This window comes from Dicentrarchus labrax, unplaced genomic scaffold, assembly GCF_905237075.1.
Source record: "Dicentrarchus labrax unplaced genomic scaffold, dlabrax2021, whole genome shotgun sequence".
In the NCBI taxonomy this organism is placed as follows: domain Eukaryota; kingdom Metazoa; phylum Chordata; class Actinopteri; family Moronidae; genus Dicentrarchus; species Dicentrarchus labrax.
The window spans coordinates 9,044,311-9,059,978 of NW_026136702.1; the positions used below are offsets into that span (position 1 = coordinate 9,044,311).

Sequence of the window (15,668 nt, forward strand, 5' to 3'; positions counted from 1 at the left end):
CTCTGTTTTTATTTTATGTACACCATGAAAACAGTGTGTGTGTGTGTGTGTGTGTATGTGTATGTGTGTGTGTGCGCAACACTAAAAATATGAAAGCATTTGGCTTCACACTCACTTGAGCTTAATACCCACATGAATCTAGTCATGAATGCAATATTTTATAAATGTGTCTGGCTCTGTGTGCTCCTCTTTTACTTTCATTGAATAGAAACTGCACATTTAGCAAATGGGTAATTTAAAGTATTCTATCAGGGCTCAATCAAAATAATTTCTTCTCTGATGGACACTGTAGCCACTGTATTTTAACATGTTACTGACAAAGATAGTAAAATGAGTGATAGTCATGTCCTTATGTGCATTTTTTAATAGTAACAGCTCCAGAGCAAAGAATATTAGGTATTAACAAAGAATAAAGAATTTTGGACCCTCCCTAATGGAGAGGAAAAGCCTTGTATGAAGTGATGGGGGAGGGCCTCTAATCTTTCAACTATTCTTATCCCTGTACATAAAATAAAGTGAAAAACTGACTTGGAAGAACATACAGTTATTACTTAAGCCGCCCAACTAATAATTATTTCATAATAATGACCATTAACTTTTCCTCGAATCGTTTAGCTGTTGTTATTATGAATAAGCAGAAAGCTGATGCAACCCTAAGCTGCCTCTACAGCACTGAGTCTCATCCTGATGAAAAGTGATGCAGTGATGAAAAGGCTGCTAATATTAACAGCGTGTTGCTTTTATCAGCTCTGCAGACTTGACACCGACCCAGCAGATTCTCACTACTAGTGCTGTCTTAAAAATAGAAATTATTATCTGTATCCCTGTATAAATACAGCCAGGAGCAACGGCCGCAGACTCCTTAATGTTCACATATGAGTACTGAACTCTTCTGGATCACAGCAGTCCGTTTCGCCCTTTTAAATACTGCTTTATCATTAAGCAAATTAAGTGTCGTCATACAGGTATTTTGCACCCCACCCTTCTTCTTCTCCTCCTCCTTCATCGGGATGTGTTTGTTCTGTTGCACAATCTCAGGTGTGTCTGGGTGCAGCAGGAAAATGCAACAGAAGGCCATTCATTCAATTCTCTTTATGAGTAATTGTGTTATTCACAGTTAGAATTAAAGGTCTGGGAAGCTTAAAGATACAGATAATCCACCAAAGGATGCATTTAATGGTATAAATAGTTTATTAATCATTATATTTGCCCCTTATATTCGTTAACCTGGTTAAACCTGCTTAAATTCAGTGCAATCCTTTTTTTTTTTTTTTTGGTGCCCTCCACCCCTTCAGGCAATTAGCTCAACTGTACCCTCTGTGGTTAACACCTACATCTACAGTGTAGTGCACTTATGTAATCGTGTCCCTCTCAGCAGTCTCTCTCTCCCTCAATCTCTCTCTCTCTCTCTCTCTCTCTCTGTGGAATCTAATGTGCATCTGTTGTTAGCTCTGTGGCAGCCCGTGTCCTCTTATTACCCCCCCCACCCTTGCTTTTGATGTATTCGTAGCCACCCAGCAACCTTTTGTTTTTTAGGCAGGGATGGCGCTCTAACACCACCGTCGCTGATGCTGGGGGAGCGCTGCTGCTGCTGCTGCCGTTGTTGTTGGCTACCGGGTGTGACGCGGGGAGACGCATGCAGTCTTGCTCTCCCATCACAGTCTCCAGCTCTGCCCTCGACAGCACACAGCGTACCCATCCCTACACAGCCCTCTGGAGATCTGACATCACCCCACATCCTCGGTGCTCAGATAAGGGACCAACTCGTGGCCGGAGCATCCCTCAAAGGGCGTGGCACCCTTTTGATATTGACGCACGAATTATGTGACTGAAAGGGTGGAAGCTAATAGCGCGCAAAATAGGATTGTTTTTCTTCTCTTCTTGTTCTTCCAGCTGACAGGTCTCCATGTATACAGTGGTAAGTCTTATTGTTGGCCTGGCGGGGGAGCCAGATACTATTGATTTCACATTGGATTTTTTTGGCTCAATCTTTTATTGTTATGGATCTTTACGAACTGGTGGCTCGTGTCACGGAGCGTCCTCACACCTTACGTGCGGTCACATTACGCACTTTGACCCGCGATGGTGACAAATAATGGGAATCGTGCTCTGTTGCTCTCGCGCTGTGTGGAAAAATTAAGACAAGCATTGTTCTGTTTTTTTTTTTCTTGATCCCCGTTTTCTTTTGTCTCACAGAGCTCCAGTTCGGGGAACCCTTCCCTTCACGGCTCCATGTCTTCCTCGGCGGATTTCTCAGACGAGGATGATTACAGTGTTAAATCTGGGTCGGCATCACCGGCACCCGGGGACACTTTACCCTGGAACCTGCCCAGACATGAGCGATCCAAGAGGAAAATCCAGGGGGGGTCCGTGCTGGATCCGGCGGAGAGAGCCGTGCTCAGGATCGCAGGTGAGTGAGGGGCAGTTTTCCTTGTATGTGATAGTAGTACTGTAACGAGGAAAACAAGGTGCGAATGTGCTGCGTTATGTGCGATGCATACGGGAGCTAGGTAAGCATAGCGATAGGTTAAGGTGCACCTCTCTCCCTGGTTATCCCCGGGTTTATTTAGGGGCTGCGGTTGCGTGGATGTGTGGCGCATGTGAAGGTATTTCGGTCCGCTGATGCTTAATAATAAATATATTAGATGAAAAGCAGCTATTTTTCTTTTTTTTAAAATAAATAATAATAACAATAATAATAATAAATAAGGAGGAGCTTAAAGACACATTTTTGTATCATTTTATTTTGCTGAGGTGGAAGCATTTACTTTTGTGCCCAAAAGTTGATAACAAAAAGTCAGACAGGAGAAATCAGATCAATCTTTCTGACCAGGAGCTCTTGTTTGTTTCGCATTTGGTAGCACATAGCATACTTGAAAGATTGACGTCTTATGTCACTTGGGGCTATTTTATTATGATACTTTGAGGCTATTTGATATCATAAAAACCCTTGTCAGAAATGCAATACAGCAGATATTGATATACAGGGACCTGTGTGTGTGTGTGTGTGTGTGTGTGTGTGTGTGTGTGTGTGTGTGTGTGATCATGACTAACAGCTGATAGGTCACTGACAGCAAAGATCATTCCCATCACTGATCTTCAATCTAGTTAAAGTTGTCTTTAAGTCACTGGCAGGTGGACACACATGAAAAAGAAAGTGGTCCGTGTTACCAGCCGGTACAGAGACGCCGTTTATTATTACACACTGTAAGAAATAAGCGGATCATTCAGGCTGGTTTTAACATCTGATTTTACCTTCTGGTGAAAAGTAGCGCACATCGGCGGACACCTGGAAAGAATTCACCTCTTGTGTTAAGAAAAATAAGCATTAGATGTTATTATAATGACATTTAAGACTCAGTACTGTATCAATGGGCTGCTTCAGGACAGACATTTCTTGCAGCGCAGCGCGTCCGGCAGTCCTTCCCATCAATCCAGTGAACTCCGGAGAGGAAGTGTCGCCTATTGGACGGGCCGCAGACAAGGGAGGGATGTAGGGCGTTTCCTTTAGTGCAACAACAGCGCCGATCACTCTTGAGTCCTAAGCACATACACATGCACACACAAACACACACGCACAAACACACACACGCGGTGTCCCTGCCTGTCCGCCGCTGGTGAATGTCCAGTTTGTGGAGCCCGGGTTATGGCTCAGTACGCACCGCTCTCGGACGAACAGGAATACCTCCAAGCGTATGAGGATGTTTTGGAAAAATACAAAGGTAGGATCAATGCTGATTGGATGTTGTTTTAGGCTCATGGGACGATAAATACATTGCCTGATTGCTGCTTGACAGTTCAATAAATGTCAGCCTGCCCCCTCTCTCTCTCTGGTGACTGGCTGGTCTTACTGTCTTTATCCCTGCAGTGGAAAAGTGGGAATATTTCCTGCATGACATCACATTTAGACTGAATTTTAGCAGCCAAGATGAAGGCTTTATTATGAGCTTTTTTTTATGAGCTCAGTTGATTATTAGATTAGAGGATTATTTCTTGTGTTTAGCTGTCAAATGGGAATATTTAGCTCGGAATATGTCTGGAAAAACATTTCAAGCCAGATTATTACAGCGTCTGTGTTGTTTATTGTCAAATTGAAAGGTCTAAACAGAGGAATCAAGTCTGTTTCTTTTATAGAAGATCATATTTTAAATGTGTAGTAAATGATATATTTGTGCATTTTTATGGGTGATCACCTATAGGAATATCAGTGACTGAATATTGCATGTGACCTGTGTGGTGTCTCAAGGCAGAGAGGACAATGACATAGCAGGGTGAGGCGTTAGCTCGTAGCTCGTGTCACTTCATGTAGCTGCTCCTTTTGGGTCTATCTCATTAATTAGAGCCAATCCATCACACACACGAGGTCTGTGTTATTCACTGTCTCTTTGACAGCTAGAGCTCGGTGACAAAATCATACACACTCATTGTGGAGGCCAGGCCTGTGGAGATCTGGTGCAGCTGAATTCAAACTGACAGCAGCACTTTTAACTCTTTGTGTTTCGTCCCCCCCCCCCACACACACACACACACACACACAAGGACCCAATGTAAGGACAATAAATAGCATATATTGTTTAGTGTATTGTATTGAACGCTCGCCGTGAGCGTGTTCTCTCAGCTGTCGTAGCCAGCAGGGTCAGTCAGCTGTGGTATAAGGCTTAAACGCCCTGACTGGACTCTAATGGGATCATATGATGTAGCATCATTAGGAATCCGTAGCTGTTGTCTTCAGGCTGAGGAGCTGTGACACACAATGAGTTTACTTATTTTTCGTGGTTTCTTCTAGCACCAACTACCATTCCGCTGTTAGTTTTTGCATGTTATATCTTGTTTTTTGGGGGGTATTCGACTCCCCGACTGTTGTTGCGTGAACAATGAACTTAACAAGGAAGGGTAAGGCTTTTTTTTTTTTTTTATTGTCTTGCCAAGTTTACATTAAAATTTTAGAATTTACCGCTGCGTTGTAGCCTCACAATAATGCTAAGGATTTTCATTTGTAGTCTCAATTCAACCATTTTGCCACATTTACTGTGTCTTATATGTAAAAGTAAATAAATCTAGTGGCATTTTCTTTTCTTATCAGCATTCTTCTGCTCATCAATGTGTGGTTATTGAGTGATCTTGGTAGAAACTTGAGATCAGCTGGTGGGCTAATCATTACTCACCTACAACCCTGTCTCCATCTGCTTTGTTTACATCGGTCTGCTCATGACAGAAAGAGCTTCGACTTTTGAAACAGAAAGAATTTATCAACATTTATTTACTAAAGGTCAGTTAAGAAAACAGGTTGCAAGCTTTAGCAAAAAACATTATCAGCTCATAATTTCTTTGCAGAGTTGTGGACTGCTTGTGTGAGAGGACGATGATTTACACTTTCACAAAAATCTGAAATAATTTTATGTGGGAGGAAGTTAGTTTGTAGAAGTTTTTGTATGTGGAAATCATCGTATACGATACCATAATAAGCGTTGTAATTGAGTACATTTGACTGGATGATAAGGTTAAGAAATGTGTCTTTACATCAGTAATTCCTTCCACCTTCTTAAAACAAAATAGTTCTCAGTGTAAATTTGTCTTCCCCGTCATGAAAACGGCTTAGAACCGTATTTTTTGTTTCCATAAAAGTTTGTTTGCTTCTCCACAGCCGAAACATTTTCCTATAGGGCGCTGGCTAAGCGCAGTAAACATCCCTGTTTTTTTTTTGTATCATTAATTTCGTTTTATTTACAGTTGATGGGCTCACCCAGAGCCCCAAGCTTCCCTCCATGTGATGCGTACAGTGTCAGAAGAAGACTGTTTCATAGCAAAATCATCAACAGTAACCAAACAAACACAACCAAACAGACCAGTAAACAGAACAGCAAGTAGGCCAGCTATAAAGTAACGAACAGAATTGTCTTTGTCTCGCAACATCAAGATGTAGGATTGTTTCATTTTCATATTTAACTGTGGATGTTTAGACAAATGTACTGGAACTTCCTGTTGTCATAACTGCTATTGAGGTTATATTGGTGTGGTTGCTTGTCATTTGGTGTCTGGCTTACTGTTCAGAGTCATCAATCACTTCCAGATAAAAGATAAAACCAGCAGGAAAAAGATGTACGGGCTTATTGTAGTGAGTGAGCACCTTGTGGTGTGTTTGATTGCACTTGTTCACCACCAGCGTGACCTCGGGTGAACTGTTAAAAAATAAATTGACAGATTTCAACATCAAAGTAATGCTGTATGAAGTTTTCAACTGTGTTTGGCAGAAGCGTGAGTTTAGGAGTTTTGGCGACTAAGCATAACAATCACAGGGAGCATGCGTGTAAGTTCTTATTTGCTCCGGCTGTAAGAATGCCACACTAATTAGGTATTAGAGCTAATAGTACACCGGACAGAGGAATTGCTTTGGGTCAGGCTGAAATTCAATGCAGGCTTTTACAAAAGACTGTAAACTTGAGGAGTGAGTTAAAGACGAGGGTTTTCTTAGACACAACAGTTAATGACACTGGGCAGTGGCTGTGTGGGATCACACTGTTCCTGCAGAGCCTGCTTGGTAGGCTTGAAAGCTTGAAGGGGCCATTACAGTTTCCCAACAGTTGATCATCCTCTGACATCAGAAAGATTTATTGGATTAGACATTTGGTGGTTCAGTCAGCTCTTCTTGCAGTTAATTTTGTTTTGAAGATGCCATATGGTGCAAATGTTTTCATTAGATTTAAAGTGTATGTGTTTTTTTTTATTAAGGTTGAACCCAATAAACATATTTTGCTTGCTGTGGGGACTGAAAGCCCTGCAGATAATGAATAGACAATTTGAATTCAAGCTGGGGAAACATTTTATTTTTAGGATTTGTGACCTAATTTTCCACTTTTCTAATGCTAATTCTAAGACTACTACGATACGAAAATGTTTTCATTCAGTAACACTAACATCAATTATTACTAATATTATTTTTTATTTTAGTTTATTTTTTACTGTCACAATCAAGTGGGTCATTTTTGTAATTTGTATCTATTATTTACAGTTCTGTCTTTTTGTGAGGTGAAGCATGTAATTTCTTTGTTGTGATGCACTTTGAGCTGCATTTGTTGTATGTAAGGTGCTACACGAATAAGGTTTATTATGATCAAAACATCCATAAAGCTTATTAGCTGAGTGTAATATAATAAAACATGGTATGATAGATATTATTCTTCTGTCATTAGAGAGCTTGCTTGAAACATATGTTGAAATTTTCTGTGATTGTGAAGTGAATCATAGAAATATACAGCCTATTAACCGTCTCAGATTTTATTTCTTTAATTGGTATCAAGTGTTAGCTGACAGCCAAATACAGCACAGGATCAGTGTTTAAGTTGTGTGTTATAGGAGGGTGTGGTCTGTCATTGTCTGCTCTGTCTGTGAACCATTGCAGTCTGCATTATGACTTACTCTCTCATTACAACAGGGATGTTTGTAGATGCATTAAGTAAAGGAATGATTATTAATATCAACCTCTTTATACATGTATTATCTTGGGTTATCAAACACAGCAACGAGTGAGAGAGCATTGTGTTTTTTGCACAGTCACTGCCTTTGTCCATCCTCCTGGGCCGTGCCCAGCCCAACCCCTCTGCTCTATGTCGACAGCCCACTCATCACATTCAAATGGCCTAGTGGCCCACACACACGGCAGGCTGCTCTATGGAGACTGTCTGCTACTGTACAAAAGACACTTTGTTTTTAGGGAAGCAGCATCCAAGTTCCAGAGACTTGTTCATGTGTCAAGCTGATGGTAGCGACACTCCTTTTTTTTTTTGCCTTTTCATTGAGATTTAAACATCAAGGAGCCACACTTTGAAAGTGGTCTCTACCCACATAACTAAGCCTACAGATTTACATTCCTTAAAAAATACTGTGAGCACAATTAGCCCTTATAGGCTCCCAATAACAAAGAACTAAACCATTAACTTATATTGTTCACAAACAATAAGAACATGCTTCACAGGTTTGTATTAAACTTTCAGATCAGTTACTCACGGTCAAAAGAAAGAACACATACATCAGGAAAAAAGAAATGTGACTTGGCACATTACGTATTTGATAGCTGGACAATTGGAACTAACCTATTTAAACTAACACACAGTGGATTTGGTTTGTGAACAAATATGATTTAGATAGCGTAATCACATCATTATCATCGGCTCTTTCACAGCTACCAAGGCCAAAATCCTAAGTGCTAATGGCCAATTAATTGCATTAGATTTTTGGATCAGTATCCAATTTTCCAATAACATCTAACAGTAAAGGCTCTGAACCCCATACAGCTGCATGTTGTTTACAGGTTTCACCTAGGTGCCTTTCTCAGATGAGCATATCATTTTATATCTGCAGTGGGAAATTAAATATCTGATTGTTTTGTTATTGTCCATCAGTTTCACTAGGTTTTATGGGGAAAACATAATGTTAAAAAATGAAATCCCTCTCTGGTAAATATACAGTACATATCTGCTAAAACATAATATTGTTCAAGTAGCCAAGCCCTTCATTGATCTAATCAATAGACTTCATTTAAAATGGGAAGCGTAATCCAACCCAGCACAGCTCTTAGAAAGCCTTTTACTGCTCAGTCTTTAGCAACAGAAATATGTCTGTGTTTTATTTAGTCATTAATCATATATTATTCTTACATTTATCATTTAGAGACATACATGCATTCTCTCTCTCTGCATACATTTATACATTTGATTAATGTTCTTCACATAACATTTAATGCAGTCCCCTACAGTTGCATTATATCTGTGTCTGACTGTGACGCCTGCTCACTGTTGTATTTCTAAATGTTGTATTTATATGCTGTCATGGTGATGGGAAGACCAGCATGACTGAACCTCATTCCACAGCTTAGCTTAGCTCCTCTTACATGAGATCATCCTGTGCGTCTCTGTCCCACCCCTGACTCACACTCTGTAGCCCTTCCTCTCTCGCTCCAGCAGCACCACCCTTCTCTCTTGAATGCAGCAGATGCTGGGAAGCAGTCCCATACCAGCAGTAGGAAACAGCTTTCCTTTTCTCCACTGTGCTATCGGTGGCCAAGAAATGAGTTGTTCCATCTGTTTGTTTTTTTTGTTGACTCTAAAGCTATTGTTCTAAAACCATCGCAATAGTCCTGTGAACTGTCTGATATCCGTTGTAACTTGTAAAAATGAATCAGTAGGGGATTTTGTCACATCATCAGTGAGGTGTGAGTGGATCATGGAGATACAGACTGGTGAAACAATTAAAGGAAAAATCTGAATAAATAAGAGGAGAAACTTTACAATTGAATTTGAAGTGCCTATGTACAGGGAAAGATGAGTCACTAAATGATTTGATGAGCATGAAAATGATGTGAATCATGTATTATGCCCTTCACAGAACCATGTGATCTCCACCACTATCTTCAAAACACCAAATGAGGGAATATCTTTCAGTTTGTTTATCTCTTCAGTAGAGTTTCAAAAATGTGTAGAATCCGTTTCAAGGAGTGGGTGTCGGGGCTCAATACCTTACAACACTATATTGTAAGAATTATCATGCTGTTAGAGGATGATTGTTCACAATGATGTTGCCAGTGACAGAAACTACTTCAAATCACTCTCAAATCTATTTCCAATTCATAACGTGACAGTCAATGTTTAAGGGCTAATAAGGTTCTGAATTTAAGATGTTTCCACTTTGAAATCTGAACTTGGTTGGTCAGGAAAAGCTTCATCAGAAAACTATGAATTCTCAAAGTAAACCCTTGTAATAATGATTAGTTGAAAATAATTCAACATGTCTGAAAAATTTAAGTTTACTTTTTTTTAATATCTAAAATGAGGTTTAAAGTCAGTGAAATAGGGGGGGGGTTGTATTGTTGTTTGTAGTGTTAAGCAATCATCCATGTTGTGTTTTTTCAAAAACAAAAACCTGTTAGTTAAGTCACAACTGTGTAAATGTAGCACAACTAAGAATGTACACAGGATTACTTTAAATTATAAGTCTGGATTCTCCATAATCCGAGTGAGAGTCTGGGGAGGAAAACAGACTTCCTCACATGTACAAATACTCAATCAGATGTGGTAGTTGCAGCTGTTACGCATACTGTATGAAGGCTAGTACTGGAGTGTTAGCAACTGTGTGTGTGAGTGTGTGTGTGTGTGTGTGTGTGTGTGTGTGTGTGTGTGTGTGTGTGTGATAAGTGTGTATGTACGTCCCATTAGCTGGCATTAATGCTTCCTCCTTTCCTCTCCTTGACTTTCCTGAGTGCCTTTGTAGTGATAGCTCAGGCTCAGGGCACTCTGTCAGCTTCACCTTCATCCTCCATTTGCTTTTCGTCAGTACAATATTTTTAGTCGGAGTATTACATCTTAACAACCTGAAACTTAATGATACAAATGTCAGTAATATTGTTAATTAAGAATACACCTCCAGATTGCAGTACACATTGTAAGTCAGTATTGCAGTTACATACTACAGTAGTTTCATATTACATAGCCACAGTTTGCTTAGCTTGAAGTTGAGTAAAATGATGTTGACAGGAGGAGACAGGAGGAATTGTGTGCAGGAGTGGCTCATACTGTGGCTCTTATATGTATATGCTGCCTTTTACCTTTGCAGACAGGAGCCGTAGACAAGGTGATAATAATCTCTGCGCCAATGCTCAGACGTAACCTATTTTTGTTGGTTTCTTCTTCGCTTATTTTTACCAGGAGACTAAAGAAAAATACTGACTGGAAGGGCTGCTTTGAAGGCTTGGCAACCTGTTGCAATTACTGAGCTGTTTCAGTCACATATTTCAGATGCTTCCCTGCCCTTCTGAGACAACCGACTGTAGTATTCTCACATACAAAGAACAAAAAAAAATTCATCTCTAAGTATCACCCCCTCATCATTGCCCTTTCTTTGTTACCATGTTTGGAGAAGGTAGCCATTTTGTGCTGAGTCATCACTCCTGTGTGCCTCTATAATGAGCAATGTATGGGTAGTGTATAATCACCTGAAAATAACTATTATTGTGTTTTTGTTACCTTAGAATAAGCCGATTATATCTACAGAGGGAGTGCATCCTCTTTCATTTCTACAGAAGCCCAGAACAAAACAAAACAAACACTGGCTGTAAATAGGGCCTTTAGAGGTTTTTGTGAGTTTCTTGGCCACCATAGTTTCTTAGCCAGTTTCTCCTGCAGGCTTGGAAGGCTAGTGGTGTTAGTTTCAATCTGCAACTTCACTGCTAGATGCCACTAAATGCTTCACACTGGTCCTTTAAACCCTTAGAAACCACCAATGACCCGTCTTTCTTAAAAAAAAAAAAAAGGCTTGTGACACATCAAAGCTTAGATTTAGACCCACTTCACGCCAACAACAGCATTTTCACAAGTACCAGAAGAATGAGCAAGTTGTTCATCCTGATGATGATGCTTTGGGGTGCGGCAAATGTTTTTCATTTTGGCTTCTTTTCATATTGTGACCTGAATCGGACATTACACTCCTGTGCAGGAGACTCACTTCAGCGATGGTTTCAATGATTCATGTCGTGCCACTGTTTTTCGATATGTGATATGATGATAACTGAGATTCAGTTCACAGTAAATTAGACCTGTATTTCAAAATCTTCTGCCACTGCTGTGCGACACACAGCCTTGTACTCAAAACAAAACTACCGTATGCATGCCTTTGCATACTGAGCTGGTGGTGACACAAGAGATGTGAAATGAGAGCTGTTGAGCAAGAATGTTTTGCGAGTCCTTGTCATAGGCTGGAAGGTTGAGGGCTTTTCAGTTTAGTCTTTATGTCTGTTTTGATTTCCCTCCCATACGAGGTCAAGAGGATTACACAAGCTGGATTTTGATTGCTAGGACTTTTTGACTCTGCTCCGCTCAGAATGTGAGGATATTTTAGGCATCCTGACGTAACAAGATGCCAAAGGGTTTCACCGGCCCCCTGTGCCAGACATTCTCAGGGAAACAACAATTTATCCGTTATTCTGTTTAAAGGGGCTTGACAAAATCTAGTAATGGAAGATCAACGTGAGGTGCTGTTGACTGTTCTGGTGCTTGTTGCATTTCCAAAAGTGTGGTTGTGTGTTGTTGGAAGCAGCTCAACAACTATCATTCATTCAGACACATGAAGTATCATGCAACCAGTGTCCTGTCCTGAATCTCTCGTTACATATCCTAACAACATTTAATACACTGTCCTTTTGGGATTAATCAATCACATTCACAAACCAAAAAATACAACAAGGGCACAGACTTTAAGCCATATGGGCATAAAAATTAACTCTACGATAAATTCAACTCTGCCACAAGCATATACTTCAGTAATCTTTGTTGTATGTAAGGAAACGAAGGACGTCACCTAAGTGGCACAGATTATGTGGCATGCAGTTGCAGGGGCAGCATGGTTTAGGGTTGTAGCTATTTATAGCTGTGCACATGTGCTTTGCTGCTTTGCTGAGGTCTACAAATAAGTGTCTCAGGAGCTTGGGCTGTCTGTTTGAATGCTGTGGTGGACTATTGGCTAGCACTGTGCTCAGACTGTAGACAGGGCACACTCAGGTCACAAAACAATGTGCACACCTTGGAATTGTATACAAGACTGGGTGTGGGTGTGTTTAGATTTTAGAAGACTGTACACTAAATCATTACTACTTAATTACTACCTGTTTAACTTCCTCTCACCGTGTACATTTGCACTTCTGAAGGAGGCTTTAACAGTAATTTTTCTAGGCAGTGCCTAAGGTTTTAAATGTCATAAAGTTCAAATGTAATGTGAGAGAGAGAGAGGTGGTTAGTCAGGCTTTCGTGATCCTTCAAATATTAATCCATTAAAGTCAAAGTTCATAAGTTGTCGGTTAACACATTTCTAAACGGTTCCCAGACCTCTGATCTACCTGAATTTAAAGTGATTTCCAAATACTTAAAGGACTGTTTTCAGTAAAATGACATACTGTATGTAGCTCTAGTTGTCATCATGTGTCACAGTTTGGACGCTTTTCCCTGTATAAGCAAACCTTTACAATGAAATAATATCATGCATGTACTGTCATCGAGTTTAACATGATGTGTTAATGTGATCATTGAAGACTTCTCCTGAGTATCACACCAGAGCCAAAAAATTTGATTACTCAGTCACTGTTTAATTTACACATCAGCTATGTGCTATTTAGTGACCATGTCTTTGTTACACACTTTTGCATTGACTTTTTTTTATAGTTTCACTATGGGATTTTCCACTCAAACCTAAAATAATTGAAACTAGTCCGTAAATTGCAAACTTGCTAGTTTGTTGCATAATTATCTTTACAGGGATGTTTTGGCTAGAGCTGGTGAAACTAAATGGGTAATTTGGTGTGGCTGTATGAGGAAAACGTGTGTATGCATGTATGAAACAAACCTGAACAATGAGCCAGGATACTGATTCAGCTTTTAAGTAATAAAAAAAACCCCACACATTTGCATGATCAGCTGTATTATTAAAGCAGCACTGTACTGTAGTACTGTAGAAGTTTTACATAAGAAAGTCAGTTCTGTGTGAAATAGAATCCAAGAATATAGAAAAATCTGGACAGAATTGATTAGATTTAATGAGACTGATTAAGCTTATAAAGTTCAACATCAGGTGAATGAGTGTATGATCATATTTCATCTGATATTCTTATTGTCATTGTTGGGACAGAGCTTGTTTGTTTTCCCTTTGATATCTGATCTTATCTTTACTACTGCTTTCTTGTTATGGCCAAATCATGTACGACTACTGTTTTAAAGGTGGGAAAATGTATTATCTTTTGGACTGATTTCAAACCTTTTTATTCTCATTAAGATCCTCAAGAGGGCACCATACTGTTAAACACGCCTTCCTTGTTTGGGAAGCACAGGTACAGACATAGTTATCTCATAGCATATTCAAACATACTCCCTAGTTCTGTTTCATACTACTAGTATTTAAGCACTTCAACATGAAGTGCAGAGATCATGAAAACTGGTGTTCACACCACCCGACAGTGGTTGATGTTTATCTGAGTCTATTAAGCATGCCTGTTATCAGTAATCTGTGCAGTATGTGAAGTACAGTAGTTCATTTTCTGACCATGTCTGACAGCTGGTTCAGCTCCTGTCCTTTGCTTTGAGAGTTTCCTGGAATACTTGCTCAGCCAATCTATATTAATGAGTTTCTCAGGAGGGGTTTATATATTATGCAGCAAAGAGCTTAGATATGGGCATTACAAACCAATTTGGTGTCCTACTGCAGGCTGCACTGCTTTATTTCTCAGCTGTGGAGTCACAGGGACAGAGCAGCAGTGACACAGCAGTACTGCTAGTAAATGCCTCTCAATGCATCACACTTTCAATATGAAGACAGGCGAGTTGCCTTATTTCTAAGGATTATTTTATTATTAAATGTTTTAGTCAGACTCTGATAGACTGATTTGCGGCTTCTTTTATTTGATGATTGGCTTCATGTCAGGCTTTGCTCTAGATGTGTAGACCATCATACAAAGTAACTGTCAGATCAACCCACTTTTCAATTCTCCGCAGCTTTTACACATGCACTATTTTTAGATGAACTAAATGTAAGAATCTTCAGAGAGTGTAGTCACGGGACTCTTAAGGTACCCCTGTTGTCCTGGAAAAGCATGTTACAGGCTTTATGATAATTTGAAAGCCTACAGTGTGTTAGAATGACCAGTGTCAGCTTTTTATACCACAAACTTCAAATGCACGGAACATCATGTCATTAAAAGCTGAGATAATGTAACAGACATATTATGTCCGCTGAGAGCAGTTTGTCCTTTCTTATCCTCAGTATAGTAAAACAAATGGAAAATGCCACCTAAACAGCAACGTCAATGAAGAGACAGCTCCTCCTTTTTGGTATTTTTCATGTCGTGTGATGAAGGGTTTTTGATTGTTTTCCTGGATGTGTTCTCAGTTGTTTCTGCTGCTGTAAACATTGTGGTCAGTCTTGGCAGCAGCACAATAGAGTGAATGATTATCTGAAAACTTTTGCACACTTGAACATTTAAAGATTAAAGTTGTTATAGATCGAGCTACATGTGATAAGATATTTGCAATAATAAATTGACGCATGCTGTCAGGAGAAATGATGGTACATTGCTTGTAAATTGCAGCTTAAATAAACTGGTTGTATCCTGCCGTAGTAGAGTTGGAACCACGCGGAAACATGTTGACAAGGAACTTTTCTTTCCTTTTTTTTTAATAACAAGCGCCGATTTCTTCTGTGGTTTTGAGGGGCGCTGCTGCTAGATAAACACTTAACCGCGTGGAAACTCAAAATAGTAGCCATGGAAAACCTGACAGGACTCGTTCTGGATGCTTGATGAGAAAGGGAGTCACGGCTGCCCTAGAGGCTGGTAGGCAGGCAGGGAAGAAGAGGGAGACTGTTGCAGCTTCCTCAGTCGCATATCCACATGGCATCTGCCTACCTGAACCACGATCATCTCGACAGCCCACAGGAGCTAGTGCACAGGATGAAGTACCAGTTTAAGACCGAGAGGGAGCATAGAGCTCACCTGGTAACTCTAATGTGCTGCATGGGTCAGTATTAATCTTACTGCTTCTTGTCATTTCTTTGAAAGGTTAGTCATGTCTGTGCTTGCTCATTACTCATAGTAGGTAAAATATCCTTGAGCAAAACTGAGTATTGTTAAGGGGAGGTTG

The 15,668-nt window shown here is 40.0% G+C and overlaps 1 protein-coding gene across 16 annotated transcripts in view; it reads left to right on the top strand.

Annotated features, from left to right (window-relative positions):
- Nucleotides 1-15,668, top strand: part of dst (dystonin) — a 104,436-nt gene that overhangs the window by 4,189 nt on the left and 84,579 nt on the right. For 13 of the 16 annotated variants that reach the window (XM_051416575.1, XM_051416579.1, XM_051416576.1 and 10 more), the window contains one exon: nucleotides 2,197-2,410. In XM_051416575.1, coding sequence (XP_051272535.1) covers nucleotides 2,197-2,410 — 214 coding nt within the window. Of the gene's footprint in view, nucleotides 1-1,617; nucleotides 1,919-2,196; nucleotides 2,411-3,551; nucleotides 3,723-15,383; nucleotides 15,546-15,668 lie in introns of those variants that run through there. The other 3 variants (XM_051416613.1, XM_051416627.1, XM_051416619.1) reach the window with 3 other exon arrangements.